This window comes from Melopsittacus undulatus, chromosome W, assembly GCF_012275295.1.
Source record: "Melopsittacus undulatus isolate bMelUnd1 chromosome W, bMelUnd1.mat.Z, whole genome shotgun sequence".
Classification (NCBI taxonomy): domain Eukaryota; kingdom Metazoa; phylum Chordata; class Aves; order Psittaciformes; family Psittaculidae; genus Melopsittacus; species Melopsittacus undulatus.
Genome location: NC_047558.1, coordinates 1828202 through 1854580, shown reverse-complemented (window position 1 = coordinate 1854580; position 26379 = coordinate 1828202). Strand labels below are relative to the sequence as shown.

The window sequence follows — 26379 nt, the reverse complement described above, 5'->3', positions numbered from 1 at the left end:
CTTGCCTTTCTTATAGACTGGTGTGACATTTGCCATCTTCCAATCCTCAGGCACCTCACCTGTTTCCCACAACTTACCAAAGATTCTGGAGAGTGGCCTAGCAATGACCTTCGCCAACTCCCTCGGCAACCATGGGTGCATTCCATCCAGACCCATTGATTTATAGATGTCCAGATTGCATAGCTGATCCCTAACCCAATCCTCATCTACCAAAGCAAACTCCTCCTTTGTCCTTGTCATGGGTTCAGCAGTAGCTCATGCTCTGCCAGGGAGGAGGGAGAGATAGGGCGCCTGGTCTGGGCTAGTCAGGGAGGTATTCCATACCACAGCACGTCCTGCTCGGGGAGGGGACTGGAAACTGGTCGGAAGGGAAGGGGTTAAATCTCCTCCGGGCTAGGCTCGGAGAGGGAACTGGAAGCTGGCCGGGGGGGAGGGGTTACCTCTCTCTTCCTGGCTGGGCTCATGTCGGCGGGTGGTATCGTATTCTCTCTCCCTGTTTATTTCCTCTAACATTGATTTGTTAGTGGTAGCAGTAGTGATTTGTGTTATACCTTAATTGCTGGACTGATTTTACCTCAATCCGTGGGAGTTGTATTCCTCCGGCTCTCCTTCCCAACCCTCCGGGAGTGGGAAGGTGGGGCGGGGGGGAGGGGAAACAAAGGGGGAACTGTGCAGATTTAGTTTAAATCACGACACTCCTGACTCCTTCTGGGGCTACAGGAATCTGGGGCCCCTGGGGAGAGTCTGCAGGAGTAAAGAAAGCATTCAGCACTTCTGCCTTCTTTGTATCCTCTGTCTCCAGGGCACCCACCTCGTTCAGCAGTGGGTTTATATTGCCTCTTGTGTTAGTTTTATTTGCTATGTATTTGAAGAAGCCCTTTCTATTGTCCTTAACTCGACTAGCAAGATTAATTTCCAAGGAGGCCTTAGCTGTCCTAATTGCCTCCCTACATCCTCTAACAACTGTCCTATATTCCTCCCAAGTGGCCAGCCCCTTTTTCCATAATCCATAGATTCTCCTTTTCCACATGAGTTTGCCCAGCAGTTCCTTGTTTAACCACGCTGGTCTCCTAAATCCCTTACTTGATTCCCTGCCCATTGGGACTCTCCGATCCTTAGCTTGGAAGAAGTGGTCCTTGAATGCTGACCAAATATCTTGAGCCCCTTTACCGCCTAGTACCCTTTCCCATGAGACTTCCCTTAGCAGTTGATTGAAAAGGCCAAAGTTGGCCCTTCGGAAATCCAGAACTGTGGCCTTGCTAGGTATTCTATTCCTCCCACACAGGATCCTAAACTCCACCATCTCATGGTCACTGCAGCCAAGGCTGCCATTGACCATCACCACTTCAACCAAACCCTCCTTGTTGGTGAGTACTAAATCTACCAGCACTTCTCTCTTAGTTGGTTTGTCCACCATCTGCATTAAGAAGTTATCATCAATGCACTGGAGGAACCTCCTAGACTGTGAATGATTGGCTGTGTGAGTCTTCCAGCAAATATCAGGGTAGTTAAAATCCCCCATGAGGACCAAGGCATGTAGTCGCGAGGCTACTTCCAGTTGCCTGTAGAAAGCCTCATCAACTCCTTCGTCCTGATCAGGAGGTCTGTAATAGACTCCCACATCTGTATCACCCGTACCAGCCTGTTCCTTAATTCGTACCCACAGACATTCCACTTTCTCCTCATCTGCCCCTGGACAGAACTCAATACATTCTAGTCGCTCTCTCACATAAAGATCAACTCCACCACCTTGCTTTGCTGACCTATCTTTCCTAAAAAGGACATAGCCATCCATGACCACATTCCAGCCATGTGAGCTGTCCCACCATGTCTCTGTAATTGACACCAGATCATAACCTTTAGACCGCACACAGACTTCTAACTCCTCCTGTTTATTCCCCATGCTGTGTGCATTGGTTTACAGGCATTTCAGGGAGCAAGCAGAGCATACTGATGGCACCTTTGGGAGGTGGGAGGCCTTTTGGTCTTCATTAATAGGAGAACAATGCCTCACTAGTTCAGCTACGACCCCCTCGCACTTTGAATCTAACCTGAAGCTCTGTGAGTTAGCTCTGCTAACTCTTGTCCTAGTACCTTTTTTCACCTGCAGGACAGAGTCTAAACAACTATCCTTTCCCACAAATGAAACAATAGATTGATAGTCCTCCCTAGTCCACCATCCTTCAAGCCCTAGCATGTTTCTCTTGGGCTTGTCCCTAACAGGCTCAGTTAAATCCCCTCCCCCCTTCATATCTAGTTTAAAGCCCTGTCAATAAGCCCTGCTAACTCCTGCCCCAAAACCCTTTTCCCTCTCTGGGACTGGTGTATCTCACCTGCCACCAGCAAACCAGGTGTCTCATATAGCAGCCCATGATTGAAAAACCCAAAACCCTGCCTATGGCACCAGCCACGTTACATTAATCTGCAGACTCTTCCTATTTATCTCTTCACCCTTGCTTGGAACAGGTATGGAGGCAAACACCACTTGCGCTCCAGACACTCTAACCAGCTGTCCCAGGGCTCTGAAGTCTCTCTTCATTGCCCTTGCCCTCCTTGTAATAATTTCATCACTGCCAACCTGAAAAACCAGCAGCGGATAGTAGTCAGAGGGCTGCACCAAATCAGTGAGTTTCTTTTTAACATCTCTAATCTGAGCCCCAGGTAGGCAGCAGACTTTCCTGTGGGATGGATCCAGTTGACAAATGGGCCCTTCTGTTCCTCTCAGAAGGGAGTCACCCACCACAATTACTCTTCTTTTCTTTTTAGTTGGGGAAGATGAAAGTGGGGTTTAAGGCGCTGGATTGTGAATTACACTGGGGAGGAGCAGGTACATGTTCTTTTGACATTGAACAGAACCAAATTTTCCAATAGAACCACTGGAGGCAAAATTTTAAGATGTGGCAGCAAAATTTAAGGGAACTTATCAAAGCTGTTAGCTAGCATCTTTGCCTGCGGTCTTCCAATAAAACCAGAGTCCTTTCAAATGCCCTTGAAAATAGTTGCTTGAACAGTGTTCACAGTTATTTTGTATTTTAAGTTTCAAATAATAGGAAGTCAAGACTATGGACTTACTCTATAAATTTAATTTCAGGAACAATCCTCTATCTGGATTTCCTAAGCCACTGGTAACTCACTCATTTCAGTGAAAGTGAGACATTATGTAAATCACAGCTAGTGACTATTACCTGTTACTAATGACTTAGAAACCTATTGTATGTTGAATGATATGAATGAAACTCACCTTAGCATTTGGAGTAGCTTTAATTGTCCATATGCAGTCAACTGGTTGCCCTGGTTTTGTTTTTCCTTCTTGTTGTATTTGACTGGAATGTACTATACCATCAGCTCCTGAGAGTTCAAACTGGCAGTCTAGGGAGAAGATATACCTTGCTGTCAAATTCAATATGATATTAATTTTAAATTTAATGTATAAAGAAATCGTTACTGTAATACTAGACCTGTGATGGGACTTAAAATACCTCCTAGGTAAGTAGAGTCAGGATCTGTAATATAAAGAAGTAATGAATCACATGGGCTATCAGAGTTTAAGATTCACTTCAAGGTTTAGTATAATCTGAAGATTATGTCTATTATTATATCACAATAAAAATTGTTTACTGAATCAATTGCAGGGTAGAGAGACAGATTTTTTTTTTAGATAACATTATTCCACAAAGATTGACTTTCTCTGAATGAGGTAATTCTATACTGACAGCACAGATTTCCAGCAAAACACCAAAAATCACTATTCGGTATGTTGTTCCTACATTATATTCTAAATTTAACTACAAATTTTCACTGAAAATTTTCACCTTCTTTGTGAACTGAGTGGGGGCGTATGTGCACGTCCCCTTCCATTTTCACAATTACAAAATATTTTACCACACTCCATGTAAATGTAGAGGAAAGAAAAGGAAAGAAAAATATTGGTCCTTCAGTTACTGCAATCTATTGCAAAAATACTATACAGTTTAAATGTATATTTTAGGTTCCAGACTGGAACTAGGCTAAGTTAGTTTTGACAGTGATGTTAATGAAATGGCTTTGGAAATGAACTAAACCGAATGCATAAGTACTGACCCTATGAAAAGGTTTTAGTGTGTTACTTCCAGTGGACCAGTCACTGTGGTAATCTGAAGAGCTTCCAAGTCTAAATCCCTAGTAAGGTATACAGTTCTATGAGCAGTAACACATAATCATGTAGAGTGTTTTCATGTGCTATACAGGTAAAGACCAGTTGGGTAAAGGTGACATTAAAAAGTTATGCCTGTGTATACATTTATAGCAGTAGTAGAGCTGACATTTGTATATTGTCCTTTGTCACAAAAGATAATAAAATGTTGATAAATACATGTGTAATATCTATGAGGTACAGCAGTCAAGCACTGCACAAGGACATCAGATCAAATTTTCCTGTAAAAAGAATGCCCTGCCAGTTTTAAGTGGCCCCACAGAGCAGATGTATTTTTGTTTTTCTAAAGGCACTGTCAGCATATTATCCTTCATACCTTGTAAACTACACTGTACTTTGAGCAAAGAACAATTCTGTTGTCTGAGCCTGTGGGCTGAGGGAATCTAGTTATACTGAGAGCTGATGCTTGGACTGTATAGATATTTCCTCTGATTTGTCAGAATGGAGATTTTTTTTGGAGTTTTGCATCTGTCTGGAAGTGCTATTGTAGATGCACTTCAGGTGTTTTTGTCATAGTGTCTTACATTTCAGGATGGTAGACTGTTGAAAACACCAGCTATTTGTCTACATAAATGCTCTTTCCATTACTACCACTGGCAAGGTACTGGTACAAGTTAGAGTAGTAACAAAGAAGGAAGTTGTTAAAGCCTTCAGCACAAACAAGATCAACTGACTTCTCTAGCAAACTATAGACCTGCAATTTCCTTCAGTCAATTTTTCAAAGTGGTTTTAGTTAAGTATGCTGTGGGATTAGCAGATCAAGACTGTAACTATCACACTGTCACTTTGCCTTCATAAGCACTTAGGATGAATTACAGCTCTAGACTGACAGCATAAACACATCACAGAATTCCATGGGAGCAGATGGTTATTAACTCAGTCAGAATGTTAGGCATCTTTACCTGGTATAAATGAGTACTTTGCTTGAAATCCCTTTCCTTCCAGCTCTTCATCAGAAGTAAACTTGATCCACATAAATCTCCCTGCTGATCTAATTAGTGCAGGACTTTTCAAACCACAGTAACGATTAATGAGAGGGGAGAAACCAAAAGGTCCATCTCGAACCTCCAGATGATCAAACCGACATTCAAATGAGGGTTCTATGTAATAAGGCTCATCAAAGGTCAATTCAATTCTTTGTCCTGGAGCAGCTAGACATAAAAAATTGAGCAAAAGATTAAATGAAGATCTATATAAAAAGCACATGAAGACATGGAAATAATGAAGAGACAGACCTCCAAGATAAAAAAGAAACCGGAAACTTCTCAAAATACATCTGGCAGTCTGCTACAAAAACTCAGATACACTGTAATAAAAAAATTAAAAATTATTGTATAGGAGATGCTTTTTCATGGATTCTTTTTTTTGCTTGCTGATCTTTATTGTTGAAAATTCAGAAATAACATAAATTGAATTCAGCACATGTAACAGATACTAACATATATGCAAAGGTATTCAAACAAGGTTTAATATTAAATTAAAATCAGTGTTCTGTGAAAACAAAGTACATTAAAAAAGGACAAAACATTGAGGGATGCAGAAAAGAATGGAAAAGAAAAAGTTATGAAGAACTACTCACTGGTACATTTCCTAAACATCAAGCCCAAATTTGGAGATCTTTCGGCAGGAGACACCTTTTATTAGAATATTCAGAGAAGTGTAAATGCTTCATATACATTATTAATATGCAAGTGACTACTAAGTCTGAACCAGTGGCAGCCTAACATCAGGACTTGGATCAGATCCCTAAATCCTGAGTTGATGCAGTTGTGGCTACTTTTTGACCAAACTTCCACATCTGTAGTTCAGAACTGTGATTTATATTGTATGAATAGCTTAAGTGTTTTTTGCTCTTGTCATCTATTAAGCTACATGAACTTTCAGATACTAATTTATCTGGAATGACAGCATTAAAGAATCATATACTGTCAGCTTCTTCTGAATGCAAAAATGATTTACTTGTATGTCTCTAACACTTTTTTTAGAACTTACACCTTATACATGAGTTAAAAACATTTGTAGCTGTTTGCACATACTGGCAGAGGTCTGTAGGAATACTTTAGCTAGAAATTGTGGAGGACCTTGGTCTCACTCAGGTAACCATAATGTTTCTGTATAAGGATTGTGAGGCTCTGTGCCCCATGGAAACTGCCTCATGCCAGGGAGATACAGCAGTGGATCTGGTATGTCCCAACACTGAAGCTGGACAGATCTGCTCCCCAGTGCCTTCACTGGCAGGGAAGGTACAGAACTTCAGACATGAATGCATGCAAGCAAAAATGAGGGTGTCTGTGAACTACTACTATACTGTACATATAAAACCTCACTGAAACACGTTACTTGAAATATTTCAGTTAATTGATATGAATCTGATCATTAAGCTGACTAACGTTTTTAGCTGACTTCAGTGGGTTTTGGATGCATTCTAATAAGAGGAAAAAATAATTAGTGCGTCCCAAGTCTTGTAGCCTTTACCCACTGAAATGTGGTACTCATTGGAATGTGGTTTTATTCTAGTTAATTAATTTTTTTGTCCTTATCACATTATTTCAGTAGTGACCTCCCCAGTGCTAACAAATCTCCATATTTTTAATACAGTGCCATGGCAGTAAGATGTATGTTTTTTATTAATAAAAGACAGCATAAAGATTTTCTGCCTATGGAATACACTTCGAATAATCCAGTATGGTCTGGTAAATACTGAAGACAGTCTTCAAGCATCTTTTGCAGTTTATCATCAGCAATATTGAAAGTGATATTAAGATAACAAGCTACAATTTTTATCTTAGTAGTTCTGTGTATTCATAGATTACAGTAGATCTGATGCTGCTTTCTCTGTCTGTGAGGGTATGTATTATTCTGTATAGCTAATTCCTGAATGATTGCATTTTCTATTAATGTATTGTTATTACTTCAGAGAACAAATTTAGCTTCTTGTTTAAACAAAAGACTGCAGAATTGATTATATTACTAGTACAGCTATACAGTATTTGACAGTACAGTAAAATGACACAGTTTTAACAGTTCAAGATTATACACTGAACAGTAAGATTACAACACAACAAAAGAGAAATACAGCATGTACCTTCTAAGATATAGATGCACTCTTGATTTGGTGGGTACATGTTAGGGTAGTTTGGTGAAGCAAAATGTCCTCCATTACTTGTCCGTACCCAATTGTCACACTGGGTGGGAGGAATACGATTCACACCAATATTTTGCCCACCTTAAGTGGAAAAACAAAAGTGAACAAATAAATTTCTCCTACAAGCATGCAAGTTTGATTTTGAAAAAAAAGTAAAACACTGACATAACCCATATCCTATGAAAGAATAAAGTAATTTATTTTGGTGGAAAACCCTCTTCTATGCCCCTTGCTAATATCTAGCTAGGAAAATCTTATGTTTAATTTAGTGATGTGGTGTACCCTAAAGAGATCACAGTTTCGGAATATCAAATATGTCCAGTAATCTTTGGGAAGGAAAGAGACGGAGTAAATTTTTTTTAGCCAAATCAGTTTAGACTTTTAGGTGCTCTTCTTTCTAAGTCAAATAGTCACAGTAGCTGCCAATATAGCAGCATTATTTTATGGCTTATGTCTTCTCCACTCCTATGCAAATATAAATTTTTGCCCTGATTCCAGATTATACTGAAGTATGTGACCCTTAGCCTAAATATATATTTACAATATTTTTTTAATAAAGAATGTTTAGAACAAATTATATTTTGCAAAATACACTAAATACAACAATGGTAGCTAATAAAATCACAAGCAATAGGTAGATTGCACTGGTAGCTAAGGGTCTCATTTAAGATGAGCTACAGGTTGGGGGTAGAAAAGATTCAGAGCAGCCCTGTGGAGAAGGACTTTGGGGTATTGGTCAATAAGAAAATGAACATGAGCCGGCAGTGTGCGCTCGCAGCCCAGTGCTGTATCCTGGGCTACATCAAAAGAAGTGTGACCAGGTCAAAGGAGGTGATCCTGCACATCTACACTGCTCTTGTGAGACCTTACTTGGAGTATTGTGTACAGTTCTGGTGTCCTCAATGTAAAAAGGACATGGAGCTGTTGGAACAAGTCCAAAGGAAGGCCACAAGGATGATCAGGGGATTGGAGCACCTCCCGTATGAAGACATACTGTCCTGGGTTCAGCAGTAGCAGTCATTTTTTCTCCTTCCTGGTAGCTGGTGCAGCACTGTGTTTTGACTTTCAGACTGGGAACAGTGCTAATAGCACCTATGTTTTTAGTTACTGCTCAAATGTTTGGTCTGGCCAAGGACTTTTTGAGCCTCATGCTCTGCCAGGGAGGAGGGGATGCCGGGAGGAAGCAGAGACAGGACACCTGACACAAACTAGCCAAGGAGGTATTCCATACGCAGCACCTCATGCCCAGGATGTAACTGAGAGTTACCTGGAAGGGCTAGTGCTCTGGGGAGTTGGACGAGATATTGGTCGGTGCTCGGTCGGGCAGGGTGGGGTGAGTTATTGGTCGGTGGGTGGTGAGGTGTTGTATTCTCTTCACTTTTTTTTATCATTATTATTATTATTGGTAGTAGCAGTAGTGATTTGTGTTATACCTTAGTTATTAAACTGTTCTTATCTCAACCCATGGGAGGTACATTCTTTCGATTCTCCTCCCCATCCCTCTGGGAGTGGGGGTGGGGGGGCTGGGGTGAGAGGAAGACTATGTGGTTTGGTTTAAGCCATGACACAGCCTGAGAAAGTTGGGGCTGTTCAGCCTGGAGAAGGCTGTGTGGAGACCTCATAGCAGCCTTCCAGTATCTGAAGGGGGCCTACAAGGATGCTGGGGAGGGACTCTTCATTATAGACTGTAGTGATAGGACAAGGGATAATGGGTTCAAACTTAAACAGGGAAAGTTTGGGTTAGATATAAGGAAGAAATTCTTTACTGCAAGGGTAGTGAGACACTGGAATGGGTTGCTGAAGTAAGTTGTGAATGCTCTATCCCTGGCAGTGTTCAAGGCCAGGTTGGATGGAGTCTTGGGTGACATTGTTTAGTGTGAGGTGTCACTGTCACCTAGTAGGTGGGTTGGAACTAGATGACCTTAAGGTCCTTTCCAACCCTAACTATTCTATGATTCTAAGATTTCTGGATGCACAGGGAAACATGATCCTTGACTGAGAATATGCACTCTACTAAGCTAATGCACCATGCTGGACCATTCACAGGAGCTTTATTAGTTCAGATTTCTTTATCCAAAGAGAAAGGAATTGGGAATAGTATGATCTCTGACATTCTTCTCAAGTACCTTTGTACCTTCTCCTTGTGTCGTGGTTAAACTAAATATAATGTTATGGGTTCAGGAGTAGCTCATGCTCTGCCAGGGAGGAGAGAGAGATAGGGTGCCTGGTCTGGGCTAGTTGGGGAGGTATTCCATACCACAGCACGTCCTGCTTGGGGAGGGGACTGGAAGCTGGCCAGGAGGGGAGGGGTGAGCTCTCTCTTCCGGGCTGGCCTCATGGTGGCAGGTGGTATCGTATTCTCTCTCCCTGCTTATTTCCTCTAACATTGATTTGTTATTGGTACCGGTAGTGATTTCTGTTATACCTTGATTGCTGGACTGATTTTAACCTCAATCCGTGGGAGTTGTATTCCTCTGGCTCTCCTTCCCATCCCTCTGGGAGTGGGAAAGTGAGGGGGGGGGGAGGGGAAACAAAGGGGGAACTGTGCAGATTTAGTTTAAACCAGGACAGTTTTTGGTGCCCAAGGTGGGGCCCGAGGGTTTGAGATAAGAACAGATCTGAGCGGATTTATGGTCTCTTGTCACAATGTAAACCACGACACCTTGTTATCAGCAAAACTGGAGAGAGTAAGACACAGGATATGTGGTTTTTGCTAGATTTTTCCTAAATCTCACAGGGTGCTCTCATAATGCTATTTATATTTACACAGTTTTAATTGGCTGCCTCCAGTAAATTATATCACCTTCCACTGGTTTCTTGGCAGCTTTTAGATTTATGTGGGTGAAAATTTAGTCTCTCCTGCAGAAACTGTTAAAGGAAATTCTGTAGGTGTCAATTCTAGGAATTCTTTCCTAAGTGTGTGTTAATCCCGCATATAAGAAAATAAATTTTGTGAAACTGATGCCTTCCCCACTCAGCAAGCTTCAAAAATGGTTGTGGATGGACTATTTGAAAAGCTTGTCATACACAGAAAACATGAATTTCTGTGGTGTTTAATTTCCCACTTCTAAGGTCTAAACCCATAGAATTTTAACTGGATAAGTGAACTTCCATGTTCTTTGTGACTGGATGGCTTTGTTCAGTTGGAAAAAAGTGTAGTAAGTAGGGGGAAATGGAAAAAAAATAGAAATTCACATTGGTAATTCAAGAGCTATTAATATTTGAACACAAATACTTTCACTTATATTGCTTAATTAAAAATGAGACAACCATTACATTTTTTGAAAGAAAATCATCAAACCAAAATTGTACCTTGTGTCTTCTGTGCAAGGGCAATCCCTTCCACTACAAAGGTTGTTACTAGTAACACTGATGAGAGAAATTGGACAGGAAAAACATCAGTAATTCATCAAAATTATAGACCATTTTCTGCAGTCCTGAATCATGCAAATCCTAGAAATCATTAACCACAACAACTTGGAACATGCAAAAATACATAATGCGTTTATGTACTTTCTTAAAATTTCAACTTTAGGAAACCAGTACAGTCTAAGTGCAGTGTTGGTTCTTACAGGTTCCTTAAGAAAGCATATATGAGAATAGCAATTTTTATTGTTTGAGGGAACTTCAAGAATATTTTCTAGAGCATCTAATAATGTGCAAGCATTTTATAAAATTACATGATACCTGCTATATAACTTTTATATCCTGAAACAATATGTTTCTCTGCTATATTGAACCACATTTATTCTAAACCTCCATTTGTGTAACATGTACAAATGGCTTTTCTAGCTTCCCAGAAATTAATCAGGACTAGTGAGACATTGCATGGTCATACCCCCATATGGACTTCAGGTGCATTATAGAACTGTGCTCATGAGACTGGTGGGTGAGATGCAGCCACAGTAGCACTGATTTCTCTGAATGATGTGGCAGTAGAAAATAAGCAGACACAAGTTCTAACAATGGAGAGACTTACTTTGAGCAGTGACAACAGCTAGGATATGGACACTTAGGATGTACACTGCTGCAAGCACTCTGGTTTGCTGGAGTGTTGTTAGTCTCAGATGTTGACATGCTAGTGTTTTCTAGATTTTAATTGATTGACTAATGAACCTCTTAAAGATTCTGGTATACTCTTTCCTCCAACCCTCTTACTTCTTTCCTTCCCTAAAAAGAAGCTGTCTAGGAAGTTTTGCATTTGGCCTTTACCTTACACTTTTCTTGCACCCAAGAAGCATTGGTCTGAACAGCATGTAGTAAAGATTCCATATTCCACTATTCATCAACATTTACAAAGCAAACTCAATGTCCAGATTTTCCTAAAATGCTTTGTCCCCTCAATGTATTAGTAATTACCAGAAAGCGAAAAGAGAATGAAATAAAGTATATTAATCACTCCAGTCTTCAAATCTTTCATTTGCTTGTCTTGAGTATATCTCTGTCAATTCTGAACAGGTATTGGAGAACTTCCTAAGTAGGGGCAGCACTCTCATCTGAACTACTGCTGGCTGAGGGGAGATAGGATACAAGTTATAAAATCCCAAGTGTCCTTGAGATAGTGAATAGATAGCAACTACTTGTCTCTTCCAGTACAGGAAACAGAGGTATCAGACAAAGCTAGCAGGTGGCATGTTCAAAGTAAATGAGATTTTTATTTTTTTTTATTTAACGCTCATACTTCATAATATATTATTGAGGTAGAAAATTCTGTTTCAGAAAACCCTTAAGCCATAAGTTGTTGGAACTCTAGAATACTATTTTGGAAAAATATAATTTGCTCTACTTTTACACTTTCTGCTTTTATATCTCTGTGAAAGAACAGATCCAGATTAAACAGACCTTTGATTTGAGCTGGTATGGCCTTTTCCATGTTCTTAATCTACTTGTTAATACTAAGTCAGACAGGCATAGCTTTACCACTGCAGGGAAAAAGATTTCAGCAGGAATTTTATTGTCACATTTGAGAAGTCCATTTTATTTTCAGTTTTCCCCTCTTATTGCTCAGGCATTTTATTGGTTCATGCTGAAATGGCATTTTCTCTATCTGTGATTTTCCCTGTGTTGCTGCTAGACTTTGAACCCTTCAGACAGTTCCAAAGTGTGCACTCCATGACTGTGAACTATGGTGATTTCAACTAAACTCATCTAGATGCAATGTTGGCATGTGATACATTATCTTGGGGAAAGAGGAATCAGTGTTCCCTCGAGAGTGTCCCTCTAGCATTTGCAGTTTATTATATGTGTTTTTGATGCCCTTTTTTCTCTTTCCCCATATTAAAAAAGGCTGTATGCCATCATAAGACTTTCATCCCTTGTACATTGAGTTCAGAACTGTGAATGTTCTAAAATACAATACGGGTCTTTCTTGCAAACAACTGCTATGTTCCTAGAAGCTCATTTGATTTTTAGGGATGGATTATGAGGTAGTAGGTTAAGACCTAGGTATCTTTGCAATAATTTGGCATTTTTAATATACTGAAAAATATACTTCCTAACTTTCTGTCTGAGGGGTTCAGCTGTAAGTTATTTTTCTCCTTCTTAGTAGCTGGTGCAGTGCTGTGTTTTTGACTTCAGCCTGAGAACAGTGCTGATAACACACCAATGTTTTAGTTGTTGCTCTGCCAGTGATGAGGGGCACAAGAAGCCATGAGGAAGCAGAAACAAGACACCTGATCCAAAGTAGCCAAAGGGGTATTCCATACCACAGCACTATATAAAATGGGGGGAGTCACCCGGAAGGCCCAGATTGCTGCTTGGGTCAGGCTGGGTATCACTCAGCAGGTAGTGAGCAATTGTATTATACATCGCTTGTGTTAATAATTTTTCCCTTTCCCCTTTAAGTTTTATATACTCTCTCATCGTTATTTCCCTTATCATTATTGTTATTAGTGGTAGTAGTAGTTTTGTATTATACCTTAGTTACTGGACTGTTCTTATCTCAACCCATGGGATTTAGATTCTTTAGATTGTCTTCCCCATGCCACTGGGAGCAGGGGGGGAAGAAGGGGGGGAGTGAGCAAGTGGTTGCATGGTTCTGAGTTACTGGCTGGGCTTAAACCATGACACTGTCATTATCCCAATACAAATTATCAATTGTTAATTGTTGCTGACTCATCCTAGATTGAAAATTCATCCTTCCAAAGAAAGTATCTAGTACCCACTACTGGTTTTCAAGTTATGGATGTCCACTAGTCTTTAAAGCATATAAAATAAAGAAATATCCCATCTTTATTAACATGTGATTGATATTAGCTTTCAGATATTTTTATTTAGCATTTCTTCTATAGAAGCCACTATTTCAAAATTATTTGCAGTTCATTTTTGCAGCTTCTGTGTTTAAACTGAGCACTCAGAAGATCAGTGTTTAAATGCATGAACTTGTAATGCATTTGTACTCCTGAGATTGCTTGTCCCTAACAATCTTGATGGTGGTTATAAAGTTGTCTATGTATTTTCTTTGCTTTTTTTTCTATACTGGTTTTGGAGCAACAGTTCAAAGTTGGCTTTTATCATTAAAGTAAATGCAGTTTCCACAATCCTACGTAAAACACGTGTCACTATGTTCTTAAAGATTTGCTGTGCCCACCCTCTGTTTTGCAAAGACATGGCAATGTCTATACAACTTGTTGTGATGCCTCTTAAAATGCAAAATGTGTTTTGTCTTTTATTCTAAAAGCAAACACACACAAACGTAAGTAAAATAAGTATTTTGATGACTAACAAAACTAATGCAGATAGTCACTTTCAAGTGAAAAATCTGGGGATTTGTTGATTTGCTTTGGGTTTTTCTAGTAGACCTATTTACTATGGCTAACACTGTTACAATATACCTTTTTTTTCTTTTTCCCCCAAGAGTACAAGATTATGCTCTCTTATACAGATAGAGACAAGGTGAGATGTTCAGTTACACTAACCAGTGATTTCCCTTCTTAAAATGATGTGGATACAGGAACAAAACTCCTAAAAGGAATTCAGAAAATCTGATTTCAGAAAATCTGTGCCATTTCTATAAATAGTTCAGAGTATGTGTGTGTAAGTACAAAGGAATAGTGCATATTTCCTGCAGAACAGCATGGATATGCAGTCAATTACAGAAGATAAATGGACTGAATATTTGTCTTACTGTCTTCCTTTTGTCATGTTATATGGATGAGTGGATATAGTAAGTATGGGCCATCACCTCTTTGGTCCCTGCCCTTTTCATCCTCTTCATTTTTAATCTCTTCCATCTCTTGCCTTTCCCTGGCAATTCCTATCCTTCTCATACTCTCAACAACCCTTAAGATGCATTCAAGGCAGGTAGCAAATGTTTAAGGGCCTTCCTTTGCTATTAGTTTTATCCCAAATGATAGTATGATAAAGAAAAGCGGTGTCTCTGACTAATACTCTGTATGTGTGCTGTCCTTACCTCTGTGACATTGGTAGCAAAAAGGTGGAGAGAGGAACTGTATCTGTTCTTCCCAAGAGCACTGGTCAGGGAGCCTGAGGGTAGTATTGCCTTAAAATGTGTGTATTTACATGACACAATATAGTATAGGATAGCAGACAGGAGGTTTCTGGCTGAAAACAAGGCCTATCAATTTTCAGGATGAAAGGAAAAGAAAGAAGGGAGAAAAATCAGTCAGGATATTTTATACTGGTTCCACTAACCCATTTTTCTGTGTGTTTAAAAAACAACAAAGCAATCACTTGGTGTCCTAAATCCATACCACTTCCTGGAAAAATATTTTTGATTATCAAGGACTAATTTGGACTACACAAGTCATTAAGAAGGAAGGAAGATGTCTGGGAAGAGACAGATCGTGTAGCATGAGGCAGTGGAGAGATTAGTGCTGAACCACTGTCCTGGTACTGCATGTGAGGACACAGACACAATTAGAACAGACACAAGATACTGAACTACTTTCACCAAAAGTCCTGTAGCACTTTGAGAAGGATTGGGAGTGATCTTGTTATTTCTGATGAACTGAAATTCAAACAGCTATAATGCTCCTTAATTTTTCCTCTTTTAAAGTCAATTGCATATCACTGTGAAATGACTCTTCTTCAGTGTGGATGAAAGGTAACTCTAGACTTATCTCTATGCTCTACTATTGTACAGGAAGCAGAATGAGTATCTAAAAATGCCACTTGCATGTGAGCAACAGCACAAAGTGCAAGATTGCATGACTGCACTGAATATCAAAGGGATAGAAGAGTGGGTTTGATTGTTTCATTTTTAATGGAGTGTGTTGAGAGTTCTACTAGAAGACACTAAAATGGGAGAGGCTGACCTTATAAACTCAGAGATATGTAGTTGGTAAGTACAATAGAGGTTAGTGCTTCTGCACCTTGTATTGAGTTTCTGCTTCATGGTATTGTATGTATACTGTAGAAGAGGCTGTCATTAAGCCAACAGCAACACAGCAACTGAGAAAGAAAGACAGATTGAGAGGGGCTTCTTTTATTCACGAATCTGAATTTGCTACAGATTTCTTATCTGTGAATTATGGTGCATACTTTTGTCCTACTGTTTAAAGCTCTGACAGTTTTTACCTGTGTGAAGATTAACTAGAAATACATAGCCTGCAGACAGCTGTATAAATTTTTAAGAGTTAAGAGAGTAACCATACGTTACAAATTCTTATTACTATTCTATCGTTGAAATAGGCTTATGGAATAATACAAAAGAATCCCCTGAAGTCATGTAATAAACTATGCATTGTTTGCAGGAGTCAAGATTTTCTTTGCTGGCATTTCTTCATTTCTTACAAATCTCTAAAATGAATCTAAGCTGGAAAAAAAATAAAGAAGAAAGGTAATTTGTGTATTGAAGCATATATATAGATTCACAAATGAGTGGCTCCTATTTCATACAGCTAGTTTTATAGTAAACAGGTACTCAACCCAACACTGAAAAATGTGTGTGCTTAAGAAAAACAAGTGCTTTAGGCTGCATATGCTTGGACTTCCTAGCAAAATGCATTCTTCAGTTTTCATGGGATACAGTACTGCTCTCAGCTCCCTATGCAGAGTCTTTCCTCTGCTTTTTCTGCATGCTCTAGGAATCTTCACACATAGAGAAAACAGACTAGATTTGCTGTGTAGCTCAGAACAGTATCTGTTTTCAGTGATGACAATGGGGGATCTGTGCATGCAGGTCAAGTTGAATATCAAATTGGGGAGTGTCATACACAACTGAGAAACAGAGGGGAAAATTCCACCAATTTTTTAAATAAAGACTTAATAGAGTATTACACATTCTTAGTATAGCAATAGCCAGAATCCTAGGGATAAAGATGACAAACATTGCTTAAAGCTGGATTCACTGTTTTATCTCTGTGCTGTACTCCCTGAATTAGGCAGCACCTTGTATACATATAGTCCAAATAGACAGTAATTGGCAACACACAAGTCATGCATGTTGGAAAATCTTGACATGATGCCTGCTCCTTTCTGGCAGATACAGACTAGAGCAACAAATGCTTGATCTTAATTATATACTGTGTTTTGCCTCAGGGGAACAAATCATTTTCTGTGTGCTATTCTTAAACCTAGCTCCTAATTTGCCCCGTGTGCTGAAATTAATATTACATTCAGTAATTGCTAATCACAGTAACCCAGCTTTTACATCAAGGAGTTTGTGCACTTTCTGCTCTAATTGCAGATGTCTGTCAGCACTCTTCACCATTCCTGCAGTGAATGTGAATTTCTGACAGGTTCATAAATGATGAATAGCTTATGAAGTTTCATTCTGGGGGTAATTTTTCTGTCTAATCTTTCTCCATAATTTAACTTCAGGCAAGGTGCTGAAAATCTTAGCTTTTTCATTAGATAGGGATACATAATTCAATAACTCCTTTAGCTTCAATCTGGTGTTACTCTGTACTGCAACTATATGCCTGATTTATATGCTGAATTTTTCTATTACCATTGATGTAATTATAACATATTAATATTTTTATTTTATGCTACTCTGGGAGGGGTATATTTTGGGTATTAAGTTTGTATATGTATTAAAAGGAAGGCATAATACATACTACCGGATACTTTCCTTCTACAGTTACTGGAGTTACTTCTACATAACTGCTTAGTGGTGCAAGCTGTTTGGTGCAGCAGTAAAGGTTGCAAGTAGATCTTGTTTTGAAGTTAAAAATGAAATTCTGACTTACACTTGATACTGTCTTCATTAGGGCCACTGCAGCCTCTACAGTCAGTACTTCATTTTTGGTTTCAGTGGACAAATCATAAAATCATTAACAGATTTATAAATTATCTTTTTTCTCTGCTTGCTTTCAGCTTTTTGAGCCATTGTTACACCTTCTGATTTTTGAAACACGAGGCCAGGATTCCTAGCTTTTAAGTGGAACAAAGCATTACTTCCTAACACTACTTGTTTGTGAGAAATTAATTAGCTGTTATAATCATGCCAAAATGTAAATGAAGGGTCTGAGCAGAATGACAGGAAGTTAATCGTAGTAGTCTGCATTCTTGCAACCTGCCAGAGTTGGAAATAATTTTGTAGCTCATTGAAAGGCTGTGAACATCAACTTTCCAGAAATAGAAGTGATTTGTTCTAGCCCCGGCTGCTTGTTGAATTATCAGGACAGAAACTACAGAATTCTCATTTTGGCTTTTTAATTTAATCCAATATAATAACTGAAATGATCAAAAACTAATGTACAGTTAGTATTTAACATAACACCAAATAGCAGCATATGGAAATGAAAGATGGGGCATATTTGAAGAAAGGGAACAAGCTCTTTGCAATCACATTTGGGGGAAGAGCAGATATGAGGAAATTACAGATAGCTATATTTACTTCCAAAGCATAAAAAGAGCATGGATTTATTAAGAAAGCAGCTGGTTTTCTCCCTTATGAAGTAGAGGGTTATAATGCTTCACTGCTGTGGAGCAGTTGCATTTTGCAAGCTGTGTTAGGATTAAAAAATTATTCCAGTATGTTTAAAATCTCATTGAGAACTGAAGATGAGAGGAAGACGCTTTGTCTTTCAATAGCCAAAATGCAGCTAGCACCTTGACCTCCAATGTGTTACATCCACTGCCAAGGAAGTAGGTGGGCCTTGTCTGGGCTCCACCACAGCAAAACCTGTAGCTACTGTAGGGTCATAGATGTCGTGGCCCACCACTGCTGCCAGGCAGCACAGCTGGCTGTAAGAACTGCATGGGAGCACACCCTCACTGTGAGGTGATGGGATTCAGCAGGAGAATTTTAGAAGCTTTGCTGAACACTTTGGACAGAGGCAATAAGAATTATATTAAGATGCTTATTTAAATCAGCCCTTACTCTTGATAGCTGAGGAAGAACATAGAGTAGTTCTGAACAAGCATTACAGAAGAAATCTGAATTACCACAAAATGAGTATGATGGACTGTCTTCTGCCCCGAGATACAGCTAAAAAACACAACCTCTGTGAATGACAGAAATGTATATATGCATTCCATATTAAGAACAAGAGATTAAACTGTTTCTAAGCATTATTGAAAGGTATGTAACTTTTCACAATATACTGAGCTTCATGGCACTTCATGTGTGGTTTAGCAGAACTCTCCCAGTGCTGCACACAAAGCTCTTTGTATGGAGGAAAAAAAACAACAAAAACCAAAAAACTTACTGCCACTGTAAGTACAGCTTCCATGCAGAACTTAAGATGCAACTTGTAAAATACATAGGCTTACTTTGAAAGTTATTCTCAACAGCTTCATTTAGGGATTAAATCTCTGTTTATATTAATAGGAATATTTTTCTTTCTGATTAGATGTAATAATTGGACTATAGGAAGACTTCTAATGAAGAAGATATAATAGGGAGTGTGTGATGCTAAGTAATGATAGGTTGTTTCTGTAGTCACGGCAAGTGAGGCATTTAGAATGCTAACAGCTTCTTGACTAATGGCTTTGTGCAATTTATAGATTATGAATAATAAAAAACTTCCTGTAGAGGGACTTCGTACCTGGACTTGTGTGATTATAAAAGATTAGCATGAGGTCTGCTCAGGAGGAAACCTGGACATTCAAATATGCAGCAAATGCATATTTCTGAAATGCAATTAAATCTGCAGGTGTAGAAAATAATTAAGAAGTAAATATGCAAGTTGTAATTTATGGGTATTTTACAGTGGTTTAAATGCCTTTTCTCCCCATGTAAGCTTTATGTTCCTGTTATCTAAACTCAAGGAATGGTTAATATCTACATAGACATTTATTAAGAGCAAGTATCATCTGTCTCTCAGCTATTGTGCCAGTAACAGAAAAATATTAATTTAAACCCTCAAGACACCTGGCCATCAGACCAGAAACATGGGATTCTATGGGCTGTGGAAACATTCCGGGTTTAAAAACAGACTTCTGCACAAGTTTTATATCAATGCATACCAGAAACATTTATCCTGCCTACAATAATGCCTTGGCTTCAGTAATGCAAGCAGACACTCCAGGATTTCCTAACAAAATATTTTTTTTCTTTTTTTAAATATCTGATGATTCAAGTCTGCTATTGCTGAAAAAGCCTTCCAGTATCTGAAGGGGGCCTACAAGGATGCTGGAGACATCACAGACTGTATCAATAGGACAAGGGGTAATGGGTTCAAACTTAAACAGGGGTTCAGGTTAGATATAAGGAAGAAGTTCTTTACTGTGAGGGTAGTGAGGTACTGGAAGAGGTTGACCAAGGAAATGGTAAATGCTCTATCCCTGGCAGTGTTCAAGGCCAGGTTGGATAGAGACTTGTCCAACATGGTCTAGTGTGAGGCATCCCTGCCCATGACAGTGGGATTGGACCTAAATGATCTTACGGTCCTTTCCAACCCAAACCATTCTGCGATTCTATAAGATAGTGAATGCTAGAAAATAATCTTGAGGTATACGGTTAACTGCCATATCTAGCTTTACTTCCTAAGAGAAAACCCTTGCCCATTGTTGAGCTATGCAAACGATAGTGGTATCAAAGACAAAGAAATGCTGGGATGAGGAACCTTCCTCACTTGTTTACTTTTGAGCCTAAAGAAGTTAGAAACAAGATTTAAAAGCCTCAGTAGGAAGAGAAGCACAGGTAAATACGGGTCAGGAAGCTGCTTGTCACTCAGGTGACTCATTTTATTAAAACCTTTCTGAAAAAACGACCCTGCTCCCAATCACAGTGTTAGAAAAGGGTGAAATTTTATGTTAAAAATAATCACATAGAGTGATAGAAGTTATTATATTTGAAAGTTTGTAAATCAATAGAAGGCCTTTATATATATTTAAAATGTTGTAACTTTGCTGTTTTGTATAGGGTAAAGGGAGTATAGGAAAGAATGTACTGTGGGGCTCCTTGAGGAAGTTAGATAAGAACTGCTGTGGGGAAGTGAAAATTGTAAAGATAAGGTAAAAGGCAGGATGCAGGACTGCAGTGTAAGGATGTTGAGGCTAAAGCTAAGACAGGAACAAATCCACGGTTAGGAAAACTGGATGTCCAAAAAGAACATACCATAAGCAGTCAAGTGAAGATAAGAGAACGCTGACATCCACATAATAGTTGAGGCCTGAAAGGTGAAAATGACAGAGCAAGGAAGACTCCTTACTTCATCAGGACGACCACCAGAGGGGAGGCTGCGCAAGCGCAGAAGAGGTTGATGTCTAATAGACTGATGAGGCAATCCCTAATGCATATGTATTAGTTAAGGTAGCAATTTAGGTTTAATATACATTAATTGCGAAACTTTTAATGTATAAATTGCGAACGCGATGTGACGAAGTTGAAGCCAGATTTGGGCGCGTGCCCCTGGTTTCCCAGCACTGCAATAAAGCACCTCATATAACCATTCCGGTGGTTATGTGTGCATTCTTACGCTAACAACAGTACGATAATCTGATCGCTATCAGAAAGCTTGTTAAGAGAGTTCCGAAAGCACGAAGACCGTTTTTACTGCGAAAAAGCTCTCGGGAACAGACCGCGTACTGGGTCTACCGCCGTGACCCGCGGCGCTGCAGGCGGGGACCCCCACACCCGAGGGGCCGAAGTGCTCCCGTCCCCCACCAGGGACGGGGGCAGCCCGGACTGGCCGTGGGTTCCCAGCCCCGCGCCGGGCTCCCACCCTGAGGCCCCGCGGAGCCGGCTTTCGCGCGGAGCTGAGCAGGGCCCGGCAGCCGCACGGCCGGGCGGCGGGAAGAGCAGCCCCGGCAGCAGCGGGGCGGCCGTGCCCTCCACAACCCCATACGCCGCGTACCAAAACTTCAATACCAAACCAGCAGTAGGAGGGCGGCAGGGGCCGAGCTCTGTGGGAGGTGTCACACGTGGCAGCCAAAGGCAGGAGAGGGGCCTCTGGGCCGCTTCTCCCACGGAGGGCGTCATGCTGCCCGCGGTTCCTACCTTCCAACACCGAGCAGAACGAGTGCAAGGCCATCGTCTCACGGGGGGGGGGCTGCGGTGGTAATTCCGTTGCGGCGGCGATTCTACTGCGGCAGTGATAACCGGCGCTCCATGGCCGCGGCCGGGAGCGGCGGCTGCCCCCCGCAAGAGTGCTGTGGCCTGCGGCTATGGCTTGGCGGGTCCTCGCTCACCCACGGCCATACCCAAGTCTCCGCGGGGGTGCATTTAGTCGCCGCGCTCAACCCCATCTAGAGTGGGGTGCGGCTGGGCTGCCCCGGAGGGCGGAGACTGGGGGCTCTTCAGAGGGCGGCTTAAACACAGTTCCACACCCAATTGAAGTAGCTGCCGGTAAATGAAGCTCACTTAAGATGTGAGGGCTATTTACCTGGATGAGCCAGTTGAATGCATGTGTCCTCCCCCGGCGGAACCCCACAAGTAGCTGCATCTGGTGGGGCCGTCATGCTCCTTAATGCAACTTAAAGAGCCGCAACTTAAATACATTTATGCCAATATCTGCAGCATAGGCAACAAACAGGAATAGCTGGAAGTTATTGTGCAGCAGGAAAATCGTGTCATAATTGCTATCATATGTGGAGACAGTGTTCTCACAGGAAAATGAATATTTGGCGCCCGAACAGGGACCCTCTATAAGTTCACATTGAAATGGAAGAGGGTGTGAATCACTGAGCCGGGAAGAAATCGGCTGGAATCGATCTGGCTGGACCAAGATCGGGAGGCAGAAGCCTCGGAGGAGGGAATCCTCGGATGGGAGCCTTGTGAGCCCAGAAGACACTGTGCAGTGCAAATAAGGTGAGCAGCCGGACGGTTGGAAGGGAGCTTAAGGATGGGAAACCAGTTAAGTAAAGAAGGTGAAGTAATGCTTAAGCCCTTCCAACATATCCTCTCTGAGAGAGGGATAAAGTATGATGATGAAACTCTGAAGAGGCTTTTACTCTGGTGTAAAAAGAAAAAGCTAATTGTGGAGGTTGGTGAAGCTTTTAAGACTGAGACTTGGGAGAAAGTTGTTTTTGTGTTTGTTTGTGTTTGTTGTATTTGGGTTTTTTTGTTTGTTTTTTGTTGGTTTGTGTTTGTGTGTGTTGTGTTTGTTGTGTTTGTGGGACGATATTTCCCAAGGGTCAAAGGAGGCAAGGCCCCTTGCCACACTGTGGCGACTGTTAAAAGAGACATTAACTGCTATGAAAGCTGAGAAGGAAGTAGCCATGTCTGCCTTTCCGATGTTTTCGGACTCGCCTGAGCAACAGCCGGCTGCTGCTGGTGCGCCGGTAGCAGCCGGAGTGTTGGTTTCGGGTGAGGCGGCTCCAGCTCGAAAGCCCGTGCGTCAGAAAGTACGGATGTTTGAGGACCCAGTGCCCCCCTCCTACCCCGCAATATGCGATGAGGGGGCTTGGGAGAGGGAGGGTGTGCGACCACGACCACCTATGGTTAATCCTTTTCGTGATGCTACTGCCCCAGAGGCAGACAATATCTCTCCCCCGGCCCACCACCCCCACCCTCTACGGACGGGGAGAGAGAACCTTTTGAGGAGGATAATAAAACTCCCACTTTACAACACCCCCCTTCGCCTTTGACACCAGCACTTGCAGCGCTCCCGTCGGAGCCGCAAAATAGCCAGGAATGGCATCGCTGGTTAAAGCTGTTAGATCAAAAGCTACAAGATTTACAAGACCGCCTGGAGGAGCTGGGGCCTAAAGATAAGGAGCAAGCTCTCAAGCAATCCACAGAAGTTAACCCTTTTCAGGTGCCGCTACCACCAACTCCGGCACTCTCTCAACAAGCTGCTCCCAGTGCCCTGAGATGGCGTGGTCTTATTCAAGATGCGATTATAGATGACACTATTTTACCGATTGATCTCCCTTCTGCATTTCCAGTTATTGTGAATGCCCAAGGGCAACCTCTCTGGACTCCTATGGATTGGAAGGCTATGAAAGAACTAAAAGGAGCAATTGCTCAGTATGGGTTGTCTTCCTCATATACTCAACAGATGCTAACTGCCTTATTTTCTAGTATGCTGTTAACTCCTAGTGATTGTTATCGAATAGCTGCAATTTTATTAACCCCCTCTCAGGTCTTACACTTTAAGAGTGGGTTTGAAGAGTTAGCTGCAAGAGCTGCTGATGACAATTTAGCTCGCAATCCCACTGACCCTTTACATGGTATCACATCTGACATGTTACTAGGGAGGGGCCAATTTCATCCTGATGCAGTACAGACTCATATGAGGGTTGAGGTTTTATGGCAAGCACAGCAATTGGCATTAGCTGCCTTAAAAGCTGTGCCAGAGGCAGGAAAACCTAATCCCTCTTATACATCGGTAAAACAGGGAGCTACTGAGCCTTACATGCAATTTATCGATAGATTAACAGATGCTATTGGAAAAAATATTGATTTGGCATCTAATGCTAAAGAGTCTGTGCTTATGTCCTTAGCTATGGAAAATGCTAACCCGATTTGTAAGCGTATTTTACAGGCTTTGCCAAAATCTGCTGGATTACAAGAAATGATGGATGCATGCTCTAAGGTGGGCACAACAGAGGAAAAGGCGGAATATATGGCACATGCCTTTGCCGCTGCTGTCAGACCTCTTCTACAACAAGGTCAGGATGATCGAGGGGGCATGAAGGGTGTAAAATGTCATAATTGTGGACGGCTGGGACATGTTAAAAAACAATGCACTGCAAAGAAATGTCGCCCCCCCCCCAGGGCAGCGGCTCAAGCATTTGTGCTAGATGTGACAGATGTGGTCACACAGCAGCAGCATGTCATTCTAGGTTTAAGAAAGATGGAACCCTGTTAGGAAACTTGGTGGTGAGCGCGACACCACCCCGCGCGATGACACAAAATCAGGGTGTCTGGACTGCGTCCCCTCCGCCACAGCAGGGAGTGCCGGAGTGGACGTGGCAACAGCAATAGATTTTACCATTACTGATACTTCTGTCCATTGCATTCCATCTACATTAAGTGGGCCCCTTGGTCATGGGTTATGTGCTTTGCTATTAGGATGCTCATCAACATCCAGGACAGGAGTCTTTGTATTACCAGGCGTAGTTGATGCTGATTATACTGGAAACATTGGGATCATGGTGCAGACACATGCACCCCCAGTACACATCCCCAAGGATTCTAAAATAGCTCAATTAGTCCCATTTGAAGCAAAAGTTCCCCAGATGGGGCAAAAAATCAGAGGAAATCAGGCATGGGGTTCCACAGGAATCCCACACATTTTGTTTGCATTGGATATTGCAAAGCACAAACCTGAGGACCAGGTCTCTATACGGGGCCATAATAATCAAATAATTAAACTGTCTATGCTAATCGACACGGGGGCTGATGTTACTATCATACCATATCGTCAGTGGCCAAAAGCTTGGCCCCTACAAGCCGTTGCCACAGGAGTTATTGGAATCGGAGGAATGCAATCGACAAAAATTAGTACAGAATTGGTGGATGTTTTTCTATCTGATGGCAGTCATACACGCATCAGACCATATGTCATGCACTCTCCAATTGCATTGCTCGGACGGGATGCTCTTAGTCAAATGGGAATGAGATTGACTACAAAAAATTTTTAATGGTGGCCATTGATGGACGGCCAACCTATAAATTATGATGGCTTACTGAAACACCTGTATGGGTTGATCAATGGCCGCTGACAAAAGAAAAGCTGTCCCATATTCATGAATTGGTCGCTGAACAATTAGAAGCAGGCCATATTGTGCCTTCCACCAGCCCATGGAATACTCCTATATTTACCATCCCCAAGAAAAGCGGAAAATGGCGATTGTTACATGACTTGCGGGCTATAAATGCCGTCATGCAAGACATGGGTGCCTTGCAAGCTGGTTTACCTAGTCCCACTATGATACCCGAAGGATGGGATATAATGATAATTGATTTAAAAGACTGCTTTTTCACAATTCCCCTGCATCTGAGTGATTGGGAAAATTTTGCTTTCTCTGTCCCAGCAATTAACAAAGGAGAACCAGTAAAAAGATATGAATGGGTTGTGCTGCCTCAAGGTATGAAACATTCTCCTACTATTTGTCAGCTTTATGTTTCTTGGTCATTACAGCCAATTCATCAATACTTACAGCACTGTTTAATTTACCACTATATGGATGATATTCTGATTGCAACGCAGGATTTAAATAAGGACCACCTACTTGGACTATTACAATCAGAGTTGGCCACTCAGGCCTTTCCGGAAGCCTTTGTGATAAATTAGTTGCTCCGGCATGGGCAGGGCCACCAGTAGATATTTTTCAACAAGCCCGGACATCTCATGCCTTCTTCCACCAATCGGCAAACATGTTGGTTTGACAGTTCGGCCTGTCCTTGACAGATGCCCGAGGACAAGCTATCATTGAACGAACACATCAAACACTGAAACAGTTATTGGAAAAACAAAAAAAGGGGGGGGGAAGAAGGGCTTACGCCGGTACCAAGAATACAGAAAGCTGTATATGTTATGAATTTCTTGCGACTAACAGGAGACTTTAATGACCCTCCTGCTGTAATACATGGCCAGGCATTAGGCTCAGGTTATATGAATAAGACTCAGGGTATCCTGGTCCAATACAAGGACATGGAAACTGGTGTTTGGAAGGGTCCTGTGGAAGTAAAATTAAGTGGTCAAGGATATATGTGTGTAATTACAGACTCCGGCTTGCG

At 41.2% G+C, this 26379-nt stretch overlaps 1 protein-coding gene across 3 annotated transcripts in view; it reads right to left on the bottom strand.

The window, feature by feature from the left end:
* LOC101877204 (neuropilin and tolloid-like protein 2) overlaps nucleotides 1–21945 on the bottom strand; it is a 37701-nt gene extending 15756 nt beyond the window's left edge. For 2 of the 3 annotated variants that reach the window (XM_034073337.1, XM_034073340.1), the window contains exons 1-6: nucleotides 21691–21945; nucleotides 10650–10706; nucleotides 7278–7418; nucleotides 5095–5343; nucleotides 3459–3503; nucleotides 3242–3369 (exon numbers count right to left, since the gene is read on the bottom strand). In XM_034073337.1, the coding sequence (XP_033929228.1) occupies nucleotides 3242–3369; nucleotides 3459–3503; nucleotides 5095–5343; nucleotides 7278–7418; nucleotides 10650–10706; nucleotides 21691–21724 (654 nt within the window). In that variant the 5' untranslated portion in view covers nucleotides 21725–21945. The remainder of the gene's footprint in view (nucleotides 1–3241; nucleotides 3370–3458; nucleotides 3504–5094; nucleotides 5344–7277; nucleotides 7419–10649; nucleotides 10707–21690) is intronic. The other variant, XM_034073339.1, reaches the window with a different exon arrangement.
* Nucleotides 21946–26379: the final 4434 nt, after the last annotated feature.